This window comes from Dreissena polymorpha, chromosome 2, assembly GCF_020536995.1.
Source record: "Dreissena polymorpha isolate Duluth1 chromosome 2, UMN_Dpol_1.0, whole genome shotgun sequence".
In the NCBI taxonomy this organism is placed as follows: domain Eukaryota; kingdom Metazoa; phylum Mollusca; class Bivalvia; order Myida; family Dreissenidae; genus Dreissena; species Dreissena polymorpha.
The window spans coordinates 4185327-4203662 of record NC_068356.1 but is presented as its reverse complement, the minus strand read 5'-3'; the positions used below and the strand labels follow the sequence as shown (position 1 = coordinate 4203662).

The following is an 18336-nucleotide window of genomic DNA, read 5'->3' as shown; positions in this document are numbered from 1 at the left end:
CGCTGTTGTAAAGTGAGGTACAATCAATGATTAAGTTAATCTGTTCTTCTAAATAATGTACATCCCTTAGCTTTTTAGCATTAAATGATACGACGTTGACTTCATGTTTAATATCACTCAGGATTAGTGGTCCCACAATCTCCACGACAGTGCGCTCGAGCATCGATGCATATCCGACAAGTTTGATCAACCTCACTTTTGGTGAAACGTGTTCTTGACAGAGGTATGTTCCTGTCATAAATTTTAGTTTTACCAGGGCTCTATAGGCGTCCCATGACAGGGGCGTCGGAAGGAAATTGACATTGGGGCGACGGAGGGGGTGGGTATGGGAGGGTGTATCCCCTTCCGTTGGTGGCCTCGCCCGGAATTTTTTTCAAATTTAAGCATCAAATGGTTCACTCTGGTGCGTTTTATGCCTGATACCTGACCTTTTCCACGTCTATTGCAGTCATATTCTGAATGACAAAAGTTGTGACAGACGATGGAGAAGTGATATCTATATGTCGCAGTTTGTACTATGTAGCAGGCGACACAACAATAGGGATCACGTGGTTGAAAGAACGTTATTCGGGATTTTTTCCCCAAAATTCCGTTTTGGAAATTTGAAATTCGTTGCTTGGTTTGGGGTAGACATATTGAAATGACACAAAAAATGATTTTTTTTTTAAATAAGTTGTTTTTTTAAATTGTCGATTTACTTTGAGTTATTGCAATTAATTCAGGTATCTTGAGGTAACTTTAATTTTGTGATAATTAAGGACTATTGGATATTGGCACATTTGTTTCATGTCATACTTTCCTTTATATCAATAAAAAGAAGCAAAGGCTTAGATCATACCGACAATTAAAGATTCCCAGGTTAAATTACTCAAGCTGAAGGGATTATCGTTATAAAAGAGACCGACCAATTAACAACATAATTGACACGTACATTACCGCGGGCGGGTGATGTCAATCAACAATACACGTGTCATAACCGCGAAAGCGTGATTACCTTGCTTCGTGGTAAAGATATTTTAAAATATACGGGTATTGGAAAAAATAAAATAAAAAAGGTCTTTGCCGAAATTTCATTTTTGCCGAAAATATTGGGGCGGCGGCCGCCGCCCCTGCCGCCCTAGCTCCGACGCCTCTGAATGATGATCTTGCAGGTATCTGTAGCAAAGGTTGAGGTCTTCCTATGGATAGGTGCTGTAGATTTAGATGTTGTAATGTCGTTAAATGCTTTTATGAATATCAAATCTAGTGACTTAAGATGGCGTTTTTAACTCTCTTTATCGAGATTGGTTTCTCCACAGGTTCTCTTTCTTCCGGGTCGCTTACGTCATATATTTGAACAGTTTGTGTTCTCCGATAAACCAACTCGAAGTTTTCAGTCTTTAAACTAACTTGGAGAAGGGCTAGACGCCTTTAAACGGCATCTTCTTTCTGTCGACGTACAGTTGAATGTAATCCAAGAGACTAGCATGTGTATCCGTAGTATCGGCCCTCTTAATGAAAGCATCTAAATATTTGAAGTGAAAAGATGAAAAAAAAAAATTCATGTTTAATACGTCAATCTATAGTTAAATGTGTTTTCTTTCACAAACCAACAAAGACGGCATTACAATATGTAATGTTTTGCAAAAATTCTTGCGAGACTAAGCTCAATGTAGTATTCATTATCATGTAGGTTATGTCGATATTGCTAATGTTCTGGTTAACTGTGTTTGTTTTCCGAGTTGTAATTCATCTTTTGATGGTACTTCCTGGTTAACTTCAATAACTGCCAATAATTTTCGGGACACTCATGTGCATACCGGTATTCAAGTTGGTACCTAACTTTTCTGGCTGTTTATCCATCTGCTTCAAAATAACAAAGTTGGTTACTGTGGAGTGTATGGCGGGAATTATATTTTAATTTCCCAGGATAGTGTTTGACTGTTCATACTTCTATAACCAGTATTCTTACGGGAGGTAATTTCCAGATGTGAGATTTCCTGGTTCAACGTTTTAATTGAATAAATAAAAGTACTTTTACAAGTACTCGCTGTAGTAAGAAATAAAATAAAACTTGGATATTTGAATACAATGGGATTTCAAAGTTCTTTCTCTGTGGCAGATGCGTGCTTGTTTATGAAAGAAAAACACAGATAAAGATTTATACAAATTTGGCTATCTATTGCTATAAAGACACAAAGTAACACCCTACATGTTCTAGGCTTCACCCAGTTTCTCCACTAACAAAAGTATGTACAGCTATTTTTTCAGTTTCGATATATGTAACGATATATATAAAATACCGGTAAAGGAGTTCAAGTTATTTTGTTTTGATTACTTAAAAAGTGTTTGCATTTTTTTAAACCCTATCAAAATTGAAAGCTTGAATTAGGAATGAGGAACTGTCCCTTATTCCTTATTCGAATAAGGCTCTCCATCATTTTTTTCCGACCAAAAGCGTTATCAGAATACTCCATTACTAATAATTTAGTCAAAAATATTCGAAAACACATAAAACGCTAAAATATTTATAAAATTTCTTCTCTCGTTTTTTTCTGCCACCACCGGTTGCACCACACACTCATGTATTTTTCATGAATACAAAACACTCAATTTATATATGCTACAAGTAGTTTTTCACACGTGTCACTTGCGCAAGACATAAATTAATGCAGCAAATTTTACATGAAATTTTAATGTTTTGGACCATTTGTTGGCAAAATTTGACATATAAATTTAGCGTAAATGGTCGTCCGCCAAGTTTATATCCGTCGCTACATCATGGCGCATATGTTTGACGTGTTTGACTGGACCAACAGGCTTCGGTGAAACACCTTCAACTGACACGAGTATAGCTCAGTAACAGCCATGCGAATTCCGGTCATGTTGAAACTAACGCAGCTCGGTCGCATTACCTCGTTGATAAGCAGCGTGCGACCTTTCGTCCCATGGCGGTCGACTTGATGGACACAGTTTCCATGGCAACTTGGAATGTAAATGTTTCCTTCGAGGTCCACTGCGGGAAAACCGGGCAGTTTGAGATCCCCGTGTCTGTATTTAGTGGTATTTCTTCCACCCACGTCTACAATCGTTACGACGCCGTTCAGCGAACTTACTATGTAGAACATTGTGAAGTCAACGCTTGGGATTAGGTAGTCGTAAGTAGATGGTGGCAGTACTATTGATGATAGAAAGGTTCCTTCTTCGTCGAGGAATGCTAAGTTTTTAGACAAGGAAAGACATACGTATAACCTTTTATCCGAATTGAAGCATGCGGCGTGAGCAGTAAATGGAATTGTTAGCGTTTTGTCAAGTTTTATTTCTGAATCTGTGACTTCCATTGTTTCCAGTGTAGATGTATCTTTTCCAGGAAAGCAAACAACAACACGTGCGTCTTCTTTTTCAGACAACGAATACGGTTCTGATGAACATGGATAAATGAACAATGCGATTTTTTTCTCCACATCTATAAGAGCTAGACAATTCGGCATTTCTATACCCACAATAACCTTGTCAGAAACCCAAAGACAATTCCGCAGTCTCGATGTCGGCTGCAACATTGGATGGCTGTCAACGTTTATGGTGCAATTAGTAGGTGGCGATTCGCTAATAATGACTTGTTTCTTAAGTGATAGCTTCACTGTTTCGATATTGAGACACTTTGTTCTTATCATTCGCCTTTTGGAGTTGTTGTTTTCCACGAGTGTTATGTCTTTAGAGAGTTTTTGAATAATCCTGGCTGTACACTGTTTCATAAGTATATTTAATAACATGTGCTTGCTCTGTTTCGCTATTAATAAATGCTCTTTACACCTATTTAGCTGTTTCATTATGCCATTATATGACTTTTGCTTTTCAGCGAAGATGACGGCAAGTTCTTTTCCCTTAAGTTTGCTATTAGTTTTCACTTTCCCAATTAAGGTTGTAACGGACTTCTCAACGCGAGTTCTTTTTCTTTTCAGTTCGAAAGTCGCAGCCTGTATTAACCGTTCGTGCTCTTTAGAACGCTTTTGGTGAAATCCGACTAATTTATCAATCTTTGAGTTGGTAGTATTTATACAGTCCTTCAATTGCAATAGATCCTCGGTGTTTTGTCTCTCATTAACAATGTCACTAAGATGTTGACATGGACAGTTCTTGTGGTCGTCTAATACGCACTCGTCGCAACACACTTCGTTATGGGTCTCGCATAAATGATCAATAAGTTTGGTTTTATGGACTTTACACTTTAGTAAAGACTCCAAGAAGTGTTTCCTGTCAAGTTCTGCTTTGTTACCCCCACGATTGTCTGGTTGTTCGGAACATTCCAGTATTCTCAGTAAAGCTAAGTTTATCGGAAACGTTTCCACAAGTTGTGCGACGTTAGAAGTTAAAATCTTTTCTCTCGTGTGTACGTCACGTTTACATACTGGGCAACGGAATTTAGAAGATCCTTCACAAGTCTTTATCAGGTTTGATAAACAATCGTGACAAAGAGAGTGGTTACAAGGCAGCAGTCTTGGCTTATCAAACGTATCCCAATGAATCGAACATTTCAAGTATTCCTTGTTCACCCGCACCTTGTCTGTGTTAGACGCCATTTTTAGGTTGTTTACTAGCAGTTATCAGAGATAATTTCACCGAGCTATATGTTATTCAATCGAAATTTAAAAACTAAACTATAGGTTGAGTACAATGACTGAGTTTCGTTAAATGAAAAACAATACTCCTTTGTAGTAATTTATTGATATGGAACATTGGTAAAACAAGAAGCGTTATTAAACAGTGTTTATGGAAATTATTGTAATAATCGTTTGAATATTTTTTTTAAGAAACATGCACTTACTCCATGTACGTTTTAACTAAAAATGAATATGCCAGATTTACATTCGATAAAGTTAGGAGTAGTTAAATGTCCTTTGTGTGGAAAACTATTTATCAAACCAAAAAAGCTACCTTGCAGTGACGCTGTGTGCGAAATGTGTTTGATCAACTATTTAAAAACGTTCACCGACAAGTCACAATTTCCTTGTCCAGTCTGCAAAGGATTGACCCTAACAACATCCCCAATCAGCAAAGAAACTTCGGAGATGGTCGAGAAATTCCCTGTGGACTTCGATTTGGCTAATATTGTTGATAGTGTCCGGGAAAGCAAACATTTAGCGGAGGTTGAGGAGACCGAACTTTTCAGGCAGGTGTCCGCATGTCCACCGCCGTGTTCAAAGCGTGTCACAAGGGTTTGTAAGCAGCACGATATCTTCTGCTGCGACGCTTGCGCGGTAAAACATCACAAAACTTGCGAACTTTCTCTGATTGAAAATGCGTTTCAAGAAAACGATAATACTGTCTCAAATGATCTTGATAGAATGATTGGTCAATTGACGCACTTAATTGCTAAAGAGAAGTCTCTTGAGCAAAAAGCGATAAAGGATGAAAAGGATATCAACCACGAGGTTGACGAGGAAGCGAAGAGTGTTGAAAAAGCTTTAGAAGATACGGAACACATGCTATTAGAACAGCTGAAAAGTCGTATTGATAAATTAAACGTTTCATCTGCAGAAAACCTAGCTGTTGTAAAAAACCTTAAACGAAAATTAAACGACGTCAAGACTCAATTGGAAGTTGTTTTTTCAATGGGAACACAAATTCAGAAGTTTATAATGATAAGAGACGCTGGTGAACGTATTACGGCTATTAGTTGCGAATTAGACGCTACTGTTTCCAAGTTTGATTGCGCGCATCTCGAGCTAGAGACACCTTGCATCGACCATATAACAGCAATGATTGATGAAACTGAGACTGTTGAGATAGTAGGAAAGACGATTAAGGATAGCGACGAAGTTAGGACATGAACTGCATTCAGGAAGTAATTATATGTGTCTTGTTCTGAGAAAACTGGGCTTAATGCATGTGCGTAAAGTGTCGTCCTAGATTAGCCTGTGCAGTCCGCACAGGCTAATCAGGGACGACACTTTCCGCTTTTATGACATTTTCGTTAACATGAAGCAAAAATCCAATCTAGGCGGAAAGTGTTGACCCTGATTAGCCTGTGCGGAATGCACAGGCTAATCTGGGACGACACTTAACGCACATGCATTAAGCATAGTTTTCTCAGAACGCGGCCCATATAATTATTGCTTTATGCATTACCAGCATAGACAATATTACATACGTCAACGTGTTATTCATTTATTTAATATGCAAATATAACAATTTCAGAAATTTATTTGTTTTTGTTCTATTTATTTGACAAAACATGCGTGTTGATTTATTTACAATTATTTGATGTACATTTGTATATGCATGTGTATTTCCTTAAAGTATGATTATTTGAGTTCAATACTTGTTTGATACAATGCTAAATTTACAAAGCGTGAAGTTGAACTATGAATGGGCATTGTTCTTTTACACGTATCTCGGATCAGGTGTCCGTTATTTTCACCCCCAGATAATTGTTGCTTACAAAACATGAGAACATGTTAATAAAATTCGTCTTCGGTTGTATGTGTTGTTCTTCTTTTTTGGATATGAAAATAAGTAAGTAATGTGTACAACCATATCAGTATTAACGCAATGTGTCTATTGAGTAAAGTAATTGTATAAGCATTTCCAAATATATCAATTTGACATTTAACCAAACTATTGTATATATTTTTTCACAAGAACCATTGACGTCAATGTCAAAGTGCGATATTTCTACATAAAACATTGAATAAAATCACGAAATTGATAACCTTTAGAAACATCACTGTAACATATAAAAGCACGTTCACTGATGTTGTAGGACGAGCGTTCTTGCTGTATGTGCGCGCGTTCGTGCTAGGCTGGATGCTTACAGTTATATTTTGCGTGTACTATGTGCAGCGAGCTTATGACGATGATGATCGCCATTCGGTCTTTAGCAAACACGATCACCCTATGAACCTTCCTCTAGACACTGGTGACTGCCGTTATGTAAATCGTTTGTCATAACCATGTGAGTCGTGTTCTGAGAAAACATGGCTTAATGCATGTGCGTAAAGTGTCATCCCAGATGAGCCTGTGCAGTCCACACAGGCTAATTAGGGACGACACTTTCCGCTTTAATGACATTTTTCCTTAAAATGAAGTATCTTCTTAGCAAAAATCCAATTTGGGCGGAAAGTGTCGTCCCTGATTAGCCTGTGCGAAATGCACAGGCTAATCTGGGACGACACTACGCACATGCATTATGTCCAGTTTTCTCAGAACGCGACACATGTAAATCGTTTGTCATATTAACCATGTCATATTTGAGCAGATACCTCAGAACATGGGAACTCGGTGATTATATTGGATCATACTCATTTGGACTGCGAATTAACATTACCCTGTGCATCAATCCTCAATAAATAACAAGTTAAGCTGCGTGGGTTTTAATACTTAATGTCTAATTTGCACCGTATTTATTATTCACTTGCTATTAACGAGTTTTGAAATCCAAACCGCAAAATACGCAACAAATAACATTTATTCACATTGTAAAACTTAAGGCATAATAAAGTGCACATATGCAACGCTATGTAAAAAGTGCATTTCAAACACAACACTGTTTTCATCTTTTTCCAGTAACATGCGCAACCAACTTTTCTTTATCTGGCACTTTGAAAGAGAACTTGGAGAAAATCGCCAACCTTTCTTTTGCTGGAGCCCAGCCATACTTAGAAAACCTCGGTCTCATATCGAGTCCGAAGAAACCAAGCATGCAGTTTCCGGTGATTGCAACCGCCGCTAGTTCCCAATTCTTCCTACTGTCTCAGGGTCTGGTGAAAAGCATATCGGATAAAATAGTTCCAGCTTTTAGGGACGTTAAAATCATCTACTATGATATAGGCCTGACGTCAGAGGACTTGCTATTGGTAACGAAAATTGTGTGTCAAAATAATGCTTTAACCCATTCATGTCTAGTGAACTCTCCCATCCTTCTAAATTGGATCAATTTATTCCCAAAATTAGAGATGTCTAGTATATTTATTTCTATATTTAGAATATTACTTATTTAAATTTCTTTAAGCAAACAGCGTTGACCCAGATGAGACGCCGCATCATGCGGCGTCTCATCTGGGTCTTCGCTGTTTGCAAAGTCCTTTTTTCAGGACGTTAGGCATAAATGGGTTAATGGCACATATATGATAACTTATGTATATCTTTCCGAACTGTATACGGATTTAAGATTATGTTTGTGTAGATACTAGCTTATATTGGCCATTTCCCTGTGCAACTGATTAAACTCCAATGTTTGGGTAACCTGTTTTAGTTTTAAAATATGGCGTAATAGTAAATAATAAACATGAACTACATGAAGTATGTAAAACTGAATTTAAGTTACGCACATCACATATAATTGGAGCATCGGCTAACAACTTGTTACACATTAATAAACGACAAAAAGGAAGTAAAACTGTCACATTATAAAATACATGTAGGAACATGCAATTACCATGGCGTTTGTTCGTATAGTTGAGGCGGAACTGCAAGCGCTGCGAGATTCGAAACTTCCCATTCGACCGAGTTCCAGCACACGTTTCCAACCTTCACACGTACGCCTTCAAGGTGATCATCATCAATGTGAGTACATTCGTACTAATCAAAGTACTGACAGTACTGGTGTGACGATGCTTTTGAAGAGGATGGATATAAAAGCATCAATTGAAGTTTATCTACATCACCACAATTGTGTATGTGGGTATGAAATTTTTGGGTACCAAAAAAAAATGGGTACGAAAATTTTTGGTACAAAAAATATGCCAAAAAAAAATTCGGTACGAAAAAAAAAAAAAAGAAAAAAAATTGGGTACGAAAAAAAAGGGTACGAAACAGATTAGGGTACGAAAAAAAATTGGGTACGAACAAAACTGGGTACGAAAAATTTGGGAACGAAAAAAAAATGGGGGTACGGGGAAGTAGTACCCGTGGGGAACTTGACCCATTCAGCGAAACTGGAAGGCGGGTCACATTCTCCATCACCTATAGCAAGAAATATCTTTAAAAAGATATTCGACGTGTATTTTCTGTACCACTTATCTTAAAAAACGTTCGGTTACAGTAAAACGTTTGTGGGTTATAACATTACGTTACGTAGCAGGTATATTCAAAACTAGACGCTCTTTAATTACAACATGCTCTTTAATTTCACATGAGTATCATACCAAACTTTATATTCCGTTGTTTCCTTTCCTAAGTTAATGATGATATGTGTACGGACGTGATTTCACATGCCCATATGCATGGACATATAATTTTTCACTTTTGATCATTGTTTTTTATCTAATTCAATAAGCTTAGGCATGTTTTTTCGTTTAGTACGGCAATAATTCCGTGATGATTCCCGAAAGTAGGTATGAGCACATAGTCGTAAGAGCACTTGAATACGTGAGTTCGCCCATGAACAAATGGTAAGGTTAACTAAATCTCCGCGATATGACCTAATATGTGTTTAAAACAGCAAACAATATCCAACAAACGAATGAATTATCAAACATAGTATGTGCATTGATGTGGCTCTGTAATTTCTGTTTGAAAAGTTTATTAAAATGCAAAATGAGAAAGCACGCACAAGAGCGAGTTTCATACATGTCGCACGGCTATTATGCTGTTTATACACCATACTCGCTATAACGTTTACGAATGGCAGGTTCGAAATAATTCGTTTTCTTTACACTCATGATCGCGTTAAACGTTAATTATACACGTTTTCATTCGCAATTTATTTACAGAATCACGACAAATGTCAAATACAATACAGAAAATGCATAGTTGTTTCATTGATCTATAAGCATATAATGGATTGAATATAACTGATTTAAAATTAACGTTTTTAAACTATTATTTTCCCCAGAATATGCTGTCCTATTTATAGCTCAGCTTCCTTTACCTTTATCAATGATAATCAGCGAGGTATGCCGATTAGAAAAATCGAGCTATCTCAATCGGACTGGCTCGGTCTTTTACATAGGTCGCCATTGTGAAGAATTTTTTATGGTATGATGACTTAGACGAGCTGCTTCGCAGCATCGTCAAAAACGTTGTAGCAACGTTAAATGTCGCATCGACGCCAAATGTCGCACTAGCTCATAATAATACAACAAAATCTCCGGTGGTCATTCTACATGGCGTTTTTTGATGAAAGTATTATGGTTGCCGTTGTAAATGTATGACTTATCTCAACTCTTAATTAATGCTGATTATCCATTTTAATAAACTATATATCGCTATTGTGTAAGTAAATATTGATTGCATAAAAAGGCGCATCGTTCGTGTGTGAGTTCATGTCGTGAGCCCGTATGATAAGCGTGAGAGCCCATGTTGTCAGGGTGTGAGTCAATATTATTTGTATGCAAGTCAATATCAATATCGCGTGTCCACATCGTCTCTGTGCAGGTCTATATTGTCGGTCAATCAGTGAATATCGTTATTGTATGAGTCCATACAGTAAATTTGCAAGGCCATAACGTCAGTGTGCGAGTATATACAGGTGGTTCAGTATCTCCTACCTTTAGTTATCTGCGGTGATTCCTCTAGTATTGTTTCTTATAATATACATGTATGTACAATATTATAGATTATATCAATATTCAATAGTATCCTCTATGAAATTACCTTATAAGAGCGATTTTATTTGACAGACCGAGCCCAGACAATTCAATGTTGTTGCTTTTTTTTCTTAGTGAATACTTCGATGATTTCTAAATCGTGTAACTGTGAGATATTCTTATTTATTCAGCATACTACTCATTTTTCATTGACTGTCAGGACAAATATGTTTGTGTTTTTTCAAGAACCTTAGTACAACAACTTTACCGAAAACTATATTGCCAAGAACGGGGACTTCGTCTCATAAAGGCAGCGACTTCTTCCCTTAGCGTGTTCATACCTGTCTATTCTATAAAGGCGTAGTTGACATGTTACCTCTGCAAAATGACAGTTTGCATTCCTTACTAATACTTACTATCGTAATGTTCGTAAATCTCACGGCCCCTGCATATACGTGTAACTCTGGGCATTGAACAAACATTTTAAAGTAAGGTTACATGGTCAGTACATAAAGCTTCCAATATGATGCAGTTTTTATTCTGGATGAATTGGTACATTCGTTCGGTCCGGTACATTGCGTAAATGATCCATCTATGGCGACACAATATAAAAATAACGTTAAGCCATTTATGCCTAGCGTCTAGAAAAAAAGGCCTTGGCAAACAGTGTAGACCCAGATGAAACGACGCATCATGCGGCGTCTCATCAGGGTCTGCGTTGTTTGCTTAAAGGAATTTCTGTAAGAAATATTCTAAATATAGAAATAAATATACTAGACATCCCTAATTTTGGAAATAAATTGATCCAATTTAGAAGAATGGGAGAGTCCACTGGGCATAAATGGGTTAAAAAACACCCATGTAGCTGTTTACCAAGTCTCGTAACTTACATATGCATAAATTCGTGGTAGAGGCCATTATACCGTACGCGGCTCTCAAGATCAACAGTGCCCCTCTATTGAAAGTTAAAATTTGTTTTCCTGAGTTAAGTCTATGCCATTCTTGTTGTTTTTCCAGCAATTGTACCAGGAGTTTGGATATGTTTGGTGGGTTGACTCCTCCATCCGGTTCATCACGGACGAGTTTGCACTTCCATTGAAATACGTGCGAGAAAACGGCATATTGTTTTTCACGTATGACGGCAACGTAAACGTGGCATATCATACACACTTGCAGACGTTCAAATATTTCTCTGAAGACCCGTGTGTGTTCAAAAATATAGGAGAAATCGAGGCCGGGAACCTGGTGTTCAGGAAAAGTAATGTGGCTGATATTGTTCTACGTCAGTGGGCCTCGTGCGCATTGGTGGAAGGATGCATTTCACCTGCGAATAGCAAACGATTTTGCGAAAGAAGCGCAGACGAAATGGACGATTCATTAATTGGCCACTGTCACAGATTTGACCAATCAGCACTTAGTATATTATTACGCCGACTCTTTCACAAACGGAACGACTATCCGCTTGTAGAAGAACCTTTCAAGTTGGTTATGGTACAACGAAAGCATGGAATACCGTACTTTGTTTAACCAACATTTGCTGAGCTATAAGAGTCGCTTGACTTCTTACTGTAAATTATATGAATTAAAACATTCCTTTGGTGTGTTAATATTTATTTTCTCCATATATATTTACACCATGACAAACAGCTACACGTATTAATATTTGAAACCAGTTGTATTAAAGGCTGGAACATAATTCGTGGATTATGATACTTTATATTTGTCTATCATCGTCAACAAGTTTTATATGCAACACATTCACTGTCGTCTAAATCGAAGTTATTAACACCACTTTTCAAGCATCAAATGTTTCATTTATCGATTAAAAGGGCACATTTCACAGATTTTGGCATATTTTGAAGTTTGTCATTAAATGCTTTATATTGATAAATGTAAACATTGGATCTTAAAAGCTCCAGTAAAAAATCAAGAATAAAATTTAAAAAAGGAAAAAAGTAGCCGGTACCAGGGCTCGAACCAGTGACCCCCGGAGTCCTGGTATTAGTCTGAAGTAAAAAAGCTTTAGCCCTCTCGGCTATTCCGCCGAGTATACACAGGTTAAGTATGTTATACCTTATATAAGAAATCTTCGTAGTTTCGTTAATTTAAACGACAACAACAGAACTCTCCAAATTATTCAATCGTTTCGCGTTGCAACGCTTTATAATTTTTAGGTTTCAAATCGTCAAAAGATACATATAATGGCTATATTGGACTATGGTAAATGCTCAGTATTAGTGTTTCCTCACAAATATCATAACTTAAACGAAAATTTTCGAATCTGAAACAACTTTTTTCAATTTTGTCAATATACCAAACCGTGAAAAGATTCCTTTAATATACGCGTCGAAATCAGAATTACATCTTTATGGGCGAGCTCACATAAACAGATAAACTTGCGAAGAGACGGTTATGATCCCGGAAGATAAAATCTAGCTGTTTAGTGTCAAACTTCCTTTTTCCGACGATTGTTCGCGTAGTTATATTTAGTGACACTACATCTTAGAGTTCACATACTGCGGCTAACGGGAATATCGTTTTACATAGACATTAAATCTTAACTTGGGAGGATTTAACCAGGAGGGTCGTTCCTTAAAAGGTTTGTTTGTTCAATCAATTATTATTATATTATTATTATTAGTATTATTATTATTATTATTATTATTAATTGAAGAACATTAATTTCATCTTAAAATTCACAATTTATTCTTAATCTCCGATGAATTTACCAAATAATGTTCAAATTATACATATTGGTTGTGCAGTGTATATATACATATATATATATATATATATATATATATATATATATATATATATATATATATATATATAGAGAGAGAGAGAGAGAGGAGAGAGAAGAGAGAGAGAGCGACGAAGCGAGAGAGAGAGCGAGACGCGAGAGAGCAGAGAGAGAGCGCGGCAGGAGAGAAGAGAGCGAGAGCGTCGAGAGGCGAGCGCACGAGTAGAGCGAGGCGATGCGCCGAGCGATAGCGCAGAGAGATCGCGAGCGAGCTAGGATAGAGAGAGAGCTCTCTCTATCAACCCCAAACCATTTTATATTTATCTTTTATGCAACAAGAACACATGAAACACATTAAATTGATGTTGCATTCATGTGACATATTTTTGCCAGAAAAAAGAAAATCGCGATGAAGCTTACAACCCAACTGGCCAGAGTACTCCTTTTCTACAGTAAGTACGTCTTAGTAAGGCTCATTGAGTTATTGTCGACCTGAAATGGCCTGAAGTCATCCGGAGGTGACTAGATGCCGATTCATGTCACCCAAGCCGACCGGACTAGAATTGACTTGAAGTCACCCCGGTGTGACATGAATCGGCTTCTAGTCACCCCCGGGTGACTTCAGGCCATTGCAGGTCGACAATGAGCCTTAGTAAGGCACGTAGAACCAGTTAAATTCGCGTCTGGTGTTGAAATACATGTTACCTTTTTTATTTTTAATACAAATATTAAAGTATTTATCGTTGCTTAATCACCGGAAATTCTTGACTATATTGTCATTAAAACATCAAGTGGACACAAGATGTCAGCGCTGATAAAATTCAGTAAATGTGTAGTCATATTTGTATTTGTTTTTCTTTTTTATCAGCTGTTCTTTGCCACCGATACCACCACATAGAGAGGTAAGTATCAACGGTATGCCAAACAATATTGTGAACATTTTAAGTTTAAACAAATGTACACGCAGTTAAGAGAGTTTTTTTTGTCTCAATGATAAGAAGTATGTTTATTTTGTATTTAAAAAAAACGGTATAAACGACTATCAATGCTCTTATTGTAGTTGTGTACTGGTTTAAATACTTGCAAAGTATCAATACATAAGAATATAAAATATCTTAATATATTAAATATATATGTGCAATATGTCTGATATAATGATGTGAACAACAAAACATTAAACAATGTCAATATTTACAAAAATATGACACATTTTTATAATTACATGTGTTATGATATATTTGAAGTAATTTCACACTTTATGCAGTTCGACTACAGAATCTTCCACAGAGACGCTCACTTCAGTTGACTTAGTGCCAACATCACTTACCGATACCGCCAGTGATGCTGCGGGAACCACAGGCTCTAGTGATACAACTTCTCGTGATCTCTCCATCACAGGCTCTAGTGATACAACTACTAGTGATCTCTCCATCACAGGCTCTAGTGATACAACTACTAGTGATCACTCCGTTGACTCCTCCAACTCAATCGCCTTCTCCCAGCAGTCTATCGCCGATGAAACAACAATCGGTGGTCACGTTTTGAGCGAAACCATCATAGCCACAAATAATTATCATAGTAGCCAGAAACTATGTATTCCAGGTCAAACTATTATCAGAAAAGCAACGAAACTGATACTATTTAATTGTTGGTACTTTTATGACACTAAATACTAGGATTTAAACAAGGAGGGCTATATATCAATTTTAATGTTATTAGGCACGTAATCAGAATTATTAATTCCTTAAATACATGGTACACAGTCTTTCCATTACAATGTTATTGTGCATGGCATTTTATGCTGGCCCCTTAATTTTTTCCTCGGTCATTTTAATTGGCATTCTTCCTTAACGTGTCTATGGAGTGCTGTATGAGCAATTATCGTTATGTTATTAAATATTTATCCTGTCTATTTCATCCGTGATCCGTGTTTCCAGAGCCCTGTGTAACCTGCGCCTCACAGCGGTTACTCCCCCTGACGATCGTGTTGTCCTTCCTGGCGGGGATGCTTGTGGTCGTAGTACCAGCCTACATGTACATACGGCGGATATGGTGAGTCAACTTCTGTTAATTTCCCATATTAAAGAAAAGAAAAAATAACTTGTTTTAATATAAAAATATCTTATTTAATTTGTATCAAATAATCAAATATACAATTAAACGAAAATGGACGGAAATTACAGCTTTTTCATGAATGAAAAGACGAACCACGTTGTTCCGTGCAACGAAAACTTCTAAATGATAATTCTAATAAACCCTGTTATTATGTAATTTTATATTCTATAGTCAAACATAAGAGCTGATTAAAAAAATCCGAGATAACAAGACTTGAAATATCTGAGTATTGTCCTAATGTCTTTAAATTGTGGGACAGTGTTTTCTCATCTAAACCTTGCAAAGTGTTCGTCGCCTGTTTACAGGTGTTTTTACAACACATCTGACCGCGGTTCCTGTGCCAGTGACAAGGTCACGGATAAGGTATGTTCATTATTTAACATGTCGTCATCTGAAATTATGACAAGATGTTCATTGAAGTTTATATAAAATATGTGTGTACATGCTTTTAAAAAAGCTCACACTTCTTCTTTATATCAGTATGCATACCGATGTCTTGACAACACCTTTTTTACTACAAAAATCTTAATCTTTTCATCAAAATATATTTCAGAACAAAAAATCTTGAACTGTTTCTGTTTAAAAGCATATGTTATATGCGGCAAGCATGACTTCAGACCAGCCTGAGAAGTCGCGCAGTCTGATAAGGAGCTACAATGTCCGCTTTTAACTGAGTCGTGTTCGGAGAAAACTCGGCATATTGCATGTGCGTAAAGTATCGTCCCAGATTAGCCTGTGCAATCCACACAGGCTAATCAGGGACGACACTTTCCGCTTTTATGTCATTATTCGTTAAAATGAAGTATCTTTTTAGCAAAAATCCAATTTAGGCGGAAAGTGTCGTCCCTGATTAGCCTGTGCGGACTGCACAGGCTAATCTGGGGCGACACTTTACGCACATGCATTATGCCCAGTTTTCTCAGAACACGACTCAACTAATGTAAGTTTTCGTGGTATCATTAGCGGGACTGCTCAGGCTGGTCTGGAGCTACGCTCGGTCATATGGCAGATCCATTTTCGCAGGACGCGGTTTTTGTACAAGATGACGTGTATTTCATGACCACTTTTATTCCGTAAAAAAGATAAGGAAATCCTTCTGAGAGATGTTTCTGCTGGCGCTTAGTGATTTGTATATTTTTTCTATTTCAAGGTTATTCAAAAGCTAACGCTTGAACGATTGAACGAACTCGAAATAAAGCAAAGGAAAAAAGAACTTGAATTCAGCGCCTCGAATGCTTATTCACCAACAGATAAAGGACCTGATATTGTTATTACAGAATTTAATGGACGTAACTCTTACGAAAAATTTAACTCCGCGAATTCACAGAGCATGTCTCAGAAAGCGGGTGAGCATAACTACTATGAGTGTAGCGTTGAGTCTAAAAACGTACGTGGAGACAAGGAAGAGGTTGAAAAAAATGACACGATAACATATAAAAATATGCCACTCGATGTTAATGCAGATAGCGTGAACATCGAGGTCACTAAAAATACGGCTGATAGTCCTGTTGTATTCAAACGGGGGATTAAAAATTCAAATAATGATCAGGCGAAGCAGGCTGCGCTTTTGTCCCACAATCCGCTAATTGCGCATGGGCAGGAAACGTCTATGCCGGAAAATCAGACATATGCGCATGAAAGATCCCTGTCTGACAAACGCCTCCACGAATCTGAGAGGGGAATTTCATCGTCTGAAAAAGAACTTCGTGAGCATGCGCCCGATAGTTTATTATTGTCTGACAAACAGCTATATGAGCATGCGCGGGAGAGCGTCATAAGCGCCGGCGACTGGAATGGGTTATTGGCGCTTCAGAATGAGAACTTTCGGGACAGTAATCAGCTCTCACAGGTGTTTTAATGATTGCTATGGTAGCAGTGTAAAATTTAATATAAAACTATTAAAAGTAACAAGCATGTGAAAAATGTACATGTGCTAGCGTACGCCAAAACAATAAGGGAACATTTCTTGTATGTCAAGTATAAAATACTGATGTAATAAGTGAATACATGTATATACATTCGTCAGTTACCTAGTACGACCCCGTGTATAAATATACTAAGCAATGATAATTGTTAAAATATTTTCATATTATTATTTATAAAATGTGTGTGTGTGTGTGTGTCTGGTGTAGTTTATTGTGTTATTTATATGTACATTTATATCTATACGTTGCATGTTATATGTCAGAAGAGTTCGAATCCCGAGCCATTTAATCAATAACTTCATGTATATCAGAAGGTATGTTAACAATTCGCAAAAGGTCAATCAATAATGTTTGTATGTTAGCCGTTGGTTTAACTTTAGCTTTGGTATTGAGATTACAACTCGAGTACCCAGTATTAAAACTATAGATCACGATATTCAACGATTTATATGCGACCTCTCATAGGATATGCAAATTGAAACCGATCAATTTTATATTGTCGACTTTAATGTAAATTATAACCGTTCGGAGCATGCAATGGATGTATGTCCAAAATTATGTATTTGATTAAGGTTACGACAATATGCGCAGTTGTGTAAGGGGTATATTCGTCACTTCTGTGACACGTTCTTGGTAAGGAATAAATTGCGTGAAATATTTGAGCGACTGACAAACAACAGATACAATATTTTTAAAGATCTTAAAAGTATTTAGGTTTATACATACATATGACGACTGTCCTGTTGCGCGACCTGGGCTCAATTCCCACACACGGCGAATGCATGTGATCACCACACCGGACAGAGGGAGTTTCCTTCCAAAAATATGGTTTTCCCACAGCACAATAGTACACCACCAGTGAATATCTTTCGCTAACCAAATAATAGCTGGAATTTCGTCTCAACTGTCTTGCGTCTCTTTGTGTTTTTGTAGAATAATTTTGTAGAAGTGCTGGGAGACATTACGTTTTTTTTTTGACATTAAGAAGCATTGGGCGAGAACATCAAACATATAATTATACACACACGCACTCGCGTGTATGCCA

At 37.2% G+C, this 18336-nt stretch overlaps 2 protein-coding genes across 5 annotated transcripts; both read left to right on the top strand.

The window, feature by feature from the left end:
* The first annotated feature begins 6783 nt into the window (after window positions 1–6783).
* On the top strand, window positions 6784–12109 carry LOC127865666 (uncharacterized). Its single transcript, XM_052405584.1, has 4 exons — window positions 6784–6898; window positions 7546–7835; window positions 8437–8544; window positions 11526–12109. Exons 1-4 carry the CDS (start codon window positions 6787–6789, stop codon window positions 12033–12035), a joined length of 1020 nt encoding a protein of 339 aa, XP_052261544.1. The 5' UTR covers window positions 6784–6786; the 3' UTR covers window positions 12036–12109.
* Window positions 12110–13554: 1445 nt separating this feature from the next.
* Window positions 13555–17484, top strand: LOC127865664 (serine-rich adhesin for platelets-like). Of its 4 annotated transcripts, none has more exons than XM_052405582.1 (7): window positions 13555–13703; window positions 14120–14153; window positions 14516–14649; window positions 14689–14781; window positions 15189–15303; window positions 15672–15729; window positions 16517–17484. In XM_052405582.1, exons 1-7 carry the CDS (start codon window positions 13661–13663, stop codon window positions 17222–17224), a joined length of 1185 nt encoding a protein of 394 aa, XP_052261542.1. In that variant the 5' UTR covers window positions 13555–13660; the 3' UTR covers window positions 17225–17484. The 4 variants fall into 4 exon arrangements, with proteins under 4 accessions (XP_052261542.1, XP_052261539.1, XP_052261541.1 ...); XM_052405579.1 differs by having other exon boundaries at window positions 14689–14853; XM_052405581.1 differs by having other exon boundaries at window positions 14516–14781.
* Window positions 17485–18336: the final 852 nt, after the last annotated feature.